The 8,646-nt window shown below is 41.9% G+C and overlaps 1 protein-coding gene across 1 annotated transcript; it reads left to right on the forward strand.

Moving 5' to 3' along the window:
* The first annotated feature begins 446 nt into the window (after nt 1-446).
* On the forward strand, nt 447-2,862 carry LOC146960992 (complement C1q-like protein 2). The gene is made up of 3 exons (XM_085771872.1): nt 447-540; nt 2,229-2,357; nt 2,452-2,862. The coding sequence occupies exons 1-3, from the start codon at nt 447-449 to the stop codon at nt 2,727-2,729; spliced, it is 501 nt and encodes a 166-aa protein (XP_085627998.1). The 3' UTR covers nt 2,730-2,862.
* The last annotated feature ends 5,784 nt before the right edge of the window (nt 2,863-8,646 follow it).

Here is an 8,646-nt window from a genome sequence, read left to right on the forward strand (position 1 = left end):
CTCATAAGTCATAACTAACTTATCTAACTTGTCCCTTTCTTTAAAAACAAAACTTTTCCATAACACATTGAGTGTGCAGCCACTGACCAGCTCCATAAACATGATATCACCTGTTTAAATAAGATAAATAATGATACTAATGAGAATCAGGCCATTTGCCCACAGCTGTGGACATTGCATCAGTCTACCTTCATAAATACTGGATGGTCAGTAGCAGCCACCTTCTTTCAGAGTTTGTGCTCCTGTGATCAGTGGGAGTAGCTACATCCACACTAAATCTTGTTGAGTTGATTTTCCTAGCAGGGGTTTCTAGAGGTTTTCCAATGGGGGGTCCTGTGCTGGTGGTGTTGCTCCTCTGTCTGTCTGGGACATGGGCTCAGGCAGAAAGTGGAGGAGCTGACAATGTTAGCGCTGATATCTGGGCTGAGCTCAGAGCTCTGAGAGACATGGTGGTGGAGCAGAAGGTGGAACTGAAGTTTACCAAGGCTGAACTTCAAACCCAGAAAGATAAAGTGGCCGTTCTTGAGAAGGAGAAATCAGGTGCAGTACTGTGCAGAAGTTTTATTAGGCACTTTGCTGTTTAGATTCCATATTTTAATTTGCAAGAAGAACTCTGAGGACTGTTGGATTGTAGTCAAATCAACAGGAACACACAATAACCAGCCAGAAAAGTATTATAATGAAGAAGAAGTCATGAAATGCTACTTTCAACAGTGTTATTTCAAAGAACTTCATCCTCTATGATATTTCAGAGATCAGCGTCAGACTGACAGCAACTGAAAACAAGCTGACTGCAAATGAAATCAAGGTTGCAATAAATTACAACAAGGTGACAGCAACTACAGCAGAGCTGGAAGCAACGAAAACTGAACTGGAGCTGCAGAAGACAAAAGTGGAGGAACTGATTAATGGTAAGTCATAAAAATCTTGTTATAGAAAAGTCTAAGAGTAATTCATTAATTCACAAGATGAACAAAGTCCTGCAACAGAGGACTGTTGGATTGTCGTCAAATCAACAGGGACACACAATAATCAGCCAGAAAAGTATTATAATGAAGAAGAAGTTGTGAAATGCTTCTTTCAACAGTGTTATTTCAAAGAACTTCATCCTCTATGATATTTCAGAGATCAGTAACAAGGTGGCAGCAACTACAGTAGAGCTGGAAGCAACGAAAACTGAACTGGAGCTCCAGAAGACAAAAGTGGAGGAACTGATGAATGGTAAGCAACTAAAAATCCCATTAAAAATCTAACCAGAGTAATTCATTTAACTATGTGTTTTCATGATTTTTTAAATCCAAGTGATAGAACTGGTTTGGAAGGAAGTGAGAAGTTATAGGAAAAACTGGTTGTTTCTATAAGAACAAACTGCATTAATCTTCATCCTCAGCCTATTTATATTTCAGAGATCAGCGTCAGACTGACAGCAACTGAAAACCAGGTGACAGCAACTACAGCAGAGCTGGAAGCAACGAAAACTGAACTGGAGCTGCAGAAGACAAAAGTGGAGGAACTGATGAATGGTAAGTCATAAAAAATCTTGTTATTAGAATAAAAAAAAATCTAAGAAGTGTAATTCATTAAACTATTGGTTTTCATGCTTTTCTAGTCCAAGTGATAGAACTGGTTTCTAGAGTAACAACTGATCAGAAGGAAGTGAAGGACTGGAGGTTTCTGAGAACAAACTGGATGAGATCCAGACGACATTTGCAGGAATATTGAAAAAAAAACAATACAGAAGTACATGTAGTGGAGTCCAATGACTGAAGACCATCCTAATACATATTTTACATATTTTACAGACAATCCTGCTTAAAGCAGAAGTAAGTGGAATGTTTGTGTTAATATAAGTCTTAAATAGTTATATCTTCCGACAGCAATCACTTATATAGAGTGTTTGGTCTGAAACACGGGTCTGTCAGTCACTCTGCTCTGCTCTGAGCCGAGGAGAAAACTTTCCTTGTATCCTACAACCTTTATCCAATGAGGAGAGAGAACGGCATAAAGGGGCGGTCCTCTCTGTGTGTGCAGCCAAGGGATGCGCGTGAATGTGGTGACGTAGGGACGAGGGCGGGGACTGCTAACTCCATCGGCCGACAGGAAGTTAGCCAAAACCACCGGATCGCTTATTTCTGCTTTAAAGAAGAAATACATTAATCAATAAAGAATTGTGGACATGAAACTTATTGTTTCAATCTTTTAATCTTGTTTCCATGTTGTGTTTACAGAAAATGTGAAGTACGCATTCACTGCTGGTTTCGATGGCAGAGGGACTATTGGACCGTACAATACTGAAAAAACACTTGTCTTCGGAAAAGTACTCACCAATGTTGGTGGGGCTTATAACCCACATACAGGTAGTGTATACATCACCACATGCTTCATAACATAAGCTGACAATGTTGAGTATTGGACAGTGATGATGAGATCTCTGGTTCTTTACTGTTCCAGGTATCTTCACTGCTCCAGTTAAAGGGGTCTACTATTTCAGGTTTACTGCCTTCAGCATCCAAGAAGGAAAATGGGCTGCAGTCAACTTATACCGTAATAATCAGAGAGTCCTGCATAATTCTGTGAAAAATGACCCTGAAACTTCACATGGAAATGCATTAATTCTCCAGATGGAAAAGGGAAGTGTGGTCTATATGACTTTGTCCTCAAACGCTGCGCTTTATGATGATAATAACTATCGTAACACCTTCAGTGGTTTCCTGCTGTATCGTCTGTGATTTTAAGTCGGCTACTTTGACACCTTCAAGAAAGGCCTTAAACAAACCATGTCAATGATTCATCAGCATTTGACTGTTGATTTCACTACAATGAAAAGTGATGTGTATTAGTCAGTCATAAGGCTGATTTTGCAATATAAAGGTGTCTACTAAATCACATTCATACTTAATGACTTCCTGTACTGTCCTTTATTATCAGAAACTATAAAGTATGTATTAACTGCAATATTCTAAAAACTTAATCAACACTGAGCATTAGCATGTGTATAAATACAGGCTCTGTCTCACACAACCCCCAACTACTAGGACACCACAGAGTTACTATGCGTCACATTTTCAAAGAGTGATACCTGTTGTATTTTTCAGAAATACCAAATATTTCTGAAAAAAGACTATCTTATGGATACTCCGACGCGTAAGTTTAAGCCATGGTCCAACGCACCGCAACACCGAGTAGACCGCGCCCCCTTGAGAGATGGAGTCTGCTAACTGCTAGCTTCTCTAGCTAGCAACTTTAGCAATGACCGCACCATAACAAACAGCGCAGTCAAAAAGACACTTATAGCCACAAATAATGCTCAGAACAGCACCAAACGTCATCAACAGTACAAACAGGGTCCCAGCACATAATACGAGGCATCAAACATCTGTTAGCTTAGCCTGGTTTCTATTGAAAAGAGACCAAAACAACTCACCCACTCTCCTCCAGTTAGCGTCCAGACACAGGCAGTGACCACACTGACCACTTGATTCCCCCTGGTCCAGCACATAGCCTCCACCGGTGTTATGCCGAGAACTGCATGCCCGCCTAGAACTGCATGCACGTCGCGGGAGCGCGCACAGCTGAAGGGAAACTACCGTAATGATTTCAAAAGGCGTGGAACACGCGTGTTTTAAGCGTGGGATTTCAGATAGTTCGGCTAAAACAATATTTTTAAATGTGGAAAATGAATGTAGGGTGTCATCCACACTGTCAAGGTCGATCAAATAAAGTAAGCTGGTGCTGGAAAGACCCTTTGATTCCTATCATTCTTTGATTTGAAGTCTCGTATGCATTATTCCGCGGAACTGATTGCTGCTGCTGAATAATGCTATTTATGCCACACTAACATTAAATGTATGAAATGCACACTGTTAAGCAAAAACTGCTGCTCCTCTGCTCTGCTCCTCTGCTCCACGACTGTGGAACACCCTCCCTGAACACCTGAGGGTTCCACAGTCGATCGATTGCTTTAAAAAGGGCCTAAAAACGTTCCTTTTTAAAAAATCTTTTAATCTGTAACTCGCTAAAAAAAAACTGTTTTTAACTCTTGTTTTTAACCTATTTTTCTTTTTTGCTGTTGTAGCACTTTGAGATTTTTTAGTAAATATAAAGTGGGTTACAAATAAAATTTATTATTATTATTATTATTATAAAAACAGCCTAATGAGCTGGTAAAAACCATGTGATTCAAAGATATCCAGCCATAAAGTTACAGGGTGGATGCATTATTCGGCAGAGCTGTTGTACAGTGAGCTGCCGAGAAGTGCATGCCCCTGTTTTTCCAGGCTAGAAGAGTAGCACATGTATGAAATTCACACTGTTAAACCAAAACAGCTTAAATATGAGCTGGTAAAAACCATGTGATTCAAAGATATCCAGCCATAAAGTTACAGGGTGGATGCATTATTCGGCAGAGCTGTACAGTGAGCTGCCGAGAAGTGCATGCCCCTGTTTTTCCAGGCTAGAAGATTCTAGTGATTCTGCTAGTGTTTCGGTCCAAACACTCGATGTAAGTGATTGCTGTCGGAAGATATAACTATTTAAGACTTATATTAACACAAATATATCACTTACTTCTGCTTTAACATTTGATTATTTATTTCCATTTTCTTATTCATTATCTTGTTTGCTCACTTGGGCCGAAATCTTTATTTTTAATGTTTTTCTTTTGTGTGTAATTTCATTTAAACATAACACTTACATCACAGTACAGTATGTTGTATTGTCCTGGACCGTTCATCCAAGGTCATACAAAGTTCTGAAGTCCTGTTGAGTCATGCTGTTCTTTTATTTAATACATATATGTCTCATATTCTAAATACAGTGTGAGTACTACTATCTACTAAACTGCATTTTTGTTTTGTTTTATGATAACTAAAGACACCTTTTTTGATGAGACGGGACCTCGGGACCTTAAGCAAGGCCATGCCAGTGGATCTCAGACAGCATTCAGGCTCTTAATGGTAGCGGGTCACAGATATAGGCAGGAGCCTGACTAGAGTTTTAAGTAGTTAATTTATATTTGTGACTGGATAAAGTGTCATCATCCCAGCTGGTGACAATTTGGAAGTGTATGTGCATATAGTGAGGGTCTACTCTAAAGAAATCTCCAGGGCTGTACACTGTACAGCACAGAACACTGTGTGTAATATGCAGGGTTCATACACTTTTTTAGCAATGGTTTTCCATAACTTTTCAATGACTTTATCATAACCTTTCAATGAATTTTCAAGACCCCCCCCCCCTCGGTTTGCCGTCTATCTAAAGCACTTTAGCAGGGGGGTCTGGGGGCACTCAGATTTTTAACACATAAATGAGGCATTCTGGTGTACTCTGAGGAGAAAATAAAGGCAAAAGACAACATTGCTTCAGATAAAAACAAACTAGATTTAGTACTGACTGAGGTTCCTATCATTGTAATGGCAAGAATGGCTGGAGTGTATCAAAGTGAACTCAGAACTGGTCTAGTGGAGTTGTGGCTGGAGAGCAAAAACAAAACCCATTTGTTAAATCTTTTGGCTTCAACCAGCCTTTCAAAGGCTGTTTCTTCTTCTTCCACAACTTCTGCCCTATTCTCATCTCTATCAGATATTAAAGGTGCAATATGTAAGAATGTGGCCAAAAACAGTTACTGCATTCAAATTCAAAACACAGCGATCTCATTTTTTCTCCCAGCTGTAGCGGCAGCTCAGTGGACCAGACCGGAGGCTGAAATGCCACTGACGCCGCCGTGACTGGGAGAGAGCGCTAGGTGGCGCAACATGTAAACACCAAAACATAAACATAATTTGCAGTCTGCAAAAAAAGATTTTTAATGTGAATACTCTGGCTGTACTATTGTTGTTGGTGAGTTCATCATGTTATATGAACATTATTCCTGAGTCTCTGTGACATATTAGGAGGATTTTATGGCCAGTTGCTTTAGATTTCTTACATACTGTACCTTTAAATATGAAAGGAGGCTCCAACATGGTTGAGCTTTAAACATGTCCTAAGATTTTCAGCCAACTATGTATAAATATATAAGCCTACATCTTACAGCAGGTAGCACGCGCACGCGCACGCAGACACACACACACAGACACACGTTGCTGTGCTGTCTCTCTGTTCCTCTGCTCTCTGGACTGGGCTGCCTGGCTGTTCTTTTGGGCTCATAAAGTGAACATGGACGGCCCAATCCGACCGGACGCGCTGGTTCGTGTCGATAATATGACTTGGTCTGGCCTGGCTGGGACTGGGGCGGATTCCGACCGAGAATAAATTAATTATGGTAGGCACGCCTCGCGCTCATTGACGTTAGAAAAATGTAAACACACTAACGTCAGCGCGTCACTTGCAGCACCATGTCGTACTGGGCCGGTCCACTGACCCAACGGGAAAACTCCCGGTACTCTCGGTGGCCAGTCTGCCCTGCCGCGAGCCACCACGACTGCAGAAACGTCTCCCCTTTTCCGTGTAAAAAACCGCCTGATGTCGTCCATTTTTCAATTTTTCTCATGATTTTGGGACCGCTCGGAACGCTAGAGTTCAGATAGTTACCTTGGTTACCTGGCTGTTAGCCAATAAAAGACGGAGGAGGATTCTCCGCTTCCACAACACTTCTCTCTGATTGGTTGTGGCGTCGTACCTGTGTTGCATTCACTGTGACCGGGAAATTACAAAACTACCTTCTCAGTCAATGTGCACTTTCTGTTTAACTCCGTCTGAGAAAACATCCGGGGCTGAATAAGAAATGTTCGGGGCTAGAGCAGGGGGGCAGTTGTCGGTCTGAGAAGTGAAGCTCACTTCCGCGTTCAAAAAACTGCAATCCCCTCGGATTCCTCTGGGGGCTGGTGTCAGAAGGGAGTATTCCTCATAGACCCCCATGTTAAAATCGCCGACTTTACATCCTCAGTAAACATGTTAAAAGCCTGGTGTCAGAACGTTTTTTCGTCTCAATCGATAGTTTCTACCCCCGCACACACTCTGAGGGGGGTGAATTTTTTTTTAACTCTACCGTTTTACTGTTATTAGGTTAAAACTCTGGCCAATTAGGGCGCGGAAACGTTGAGTGACAGGTCCGAGCAGCTCCGTGGACAGCTGCTTCGAGGCCAGTGGGCGGGAACTCGGCCGGCCAATCCAACATGGCGCTGTTCAGGCCGCCATATTTGAGTCACAAAAACGACTCCCCAAAACCAATGGGTGACGTCACGGACGCTACGTCCATTCTTTTTACAGTCTATGGGCTAGAGCCAGGCGATGCGATTGCGTTACACTATATTCATTTTTAATAGGCCTATTACACATCCGAAATATTAACCACGCAATATTTCAATGACTTTTCCAAAACTTTACAGAGGATTTTATTTTTCCATAACTTTTCAAGGACCTAGAAATTGCATATTCAATTTCCATAACTTTTCCAGGTTTTTCATGACCGTATGAACCCTGAATATGGGCTTCCCATAGAAAGGAATGTATGGTCTATGTTTATGTTACTGTGAATTTAAGGCTGAGCCCCACCTGAGAAAGGAGATGCACTTCTTGGCAGCTCTGAACAGCTCTGCCGAATAATGCATCCACCCTGTAACTTTATGGCTGGATATCTTTGAATCACATGGTTTGACCAGCTCATATGTTGGGCTGTTTTGGTTTAACAGTGTGAATTTCATACATGTGCTACTCTTCTAGCCTGGAAAAACAGGTGCATGCACTTCTCGGCAGCTCACTGTACAGCTCTGCCGAATAATGCATCCACCCTGTAACTTTATGGCTGGATATCTTTGAATCACATGGTTTTTACCAGCTCATTAGGCTGTTTTTGCTTAACAGTGTGCATTTCATACATTTAATGTTAGTGTGGCATAAATAGCATTATTCAGCAGCAGCAATCAGTTCCGCGGAATAATGCATACGAGACTTCAAATCAAAGAATGATAGGAATCAAAGGGTCTTTCCAGCACCAGCTTACTTTATTTGATCGACCTTGACAGTGTGGATGACACCCCACATTAATTTTCCACATTTAAAAATATTGTTTTAGCCGAACTATCTATCCCACGCTTAAAACACGCGTGTTCCACGCCTTCTGAAATCATTACGGTAGTTTCCCTTCAGCTGTGCGCGCTCCCGCGACGTGCATGCAGTTCTAGGCGGGCATGCAGTTCTCGGCATAACACCGGCTCTCTCCCTCTTTCACTTTTCTCCTCCATTTCTTTCAGCTCGTCTTCAGTAAACTCAGTCTCAAACTGATAGGGGCGCCCATCAAAATAAAACCAGTCGTCGTTGTTCTCAAACTGCATAAACTCAGCCCTTCTGTGATGTCTGCTTGTTACTGCCCATACTGAACAGTATCTATGGTTACTGCCATGGTTACAGGAAGTCAAGAGTGTAGCCGATTACCTAGTGAAGTAGAGTCCCGCAGCTCAAGGATGAAAATGTGTGTATATTACTGCATACAATCAAGGGGGCAGTTGTGGGTCTGAGAAGTGAAGCTCACTTCCGCGTTCAAAAAACTGCAATCCCCCCGGCTTCCTCTGGGGGCTGGTGTCAGAAGGGAGCATTCCCCATAGACCCCCATGTTAAAATCGCCGATTTTACATCCTCAGTAAACATGTTAAAAGCCTGGTGTCAGAACGTTTTTTTTTCTCAATCGATAGTTTCTACCCCCGCACA

Source organism: Trachurus japonicus, unplaced genomic scaffold (assembly GCF_045865225.1).
Source record: "Trachurus japonicus isolate A0001 unplaced genomic scaffold, Traja_1.0 AP029687.1".
Lineage (NCBI taxonomy): Eukaryota > Metazoa > Chordata > Actinopteri > Carangiformes > Carangidae > Trachurus > Trachurus japonicus.

What these genes read in the sequence shown, in the direction of transcription:
- LOC146960992 (XM_085771872.1), top strand. Translation starts at nt 447, where the DNA reads ATGGTGGTGGAGCAGAAGGTGGAACTGAAGTTTACCAAGGCTGAACTT. An exon ending in TCTTGAGAAGGAGAAATCAG is followed by an intron (nt 541 to 2,228) that starts GTGCAGTACTGT and finishes TTGTGTTTACAG; the next exon opens with AAAATGTGAAGTACGCATTC. An exon ending in GGCTTATAACCCACATACAG is followed by an intron (nt 2,358 to 2,451) that starts GTAGTGTATACA and finishes TTACTGTTCCAG; the next exon opens with GTATCTTCACTGCTCCAGTT.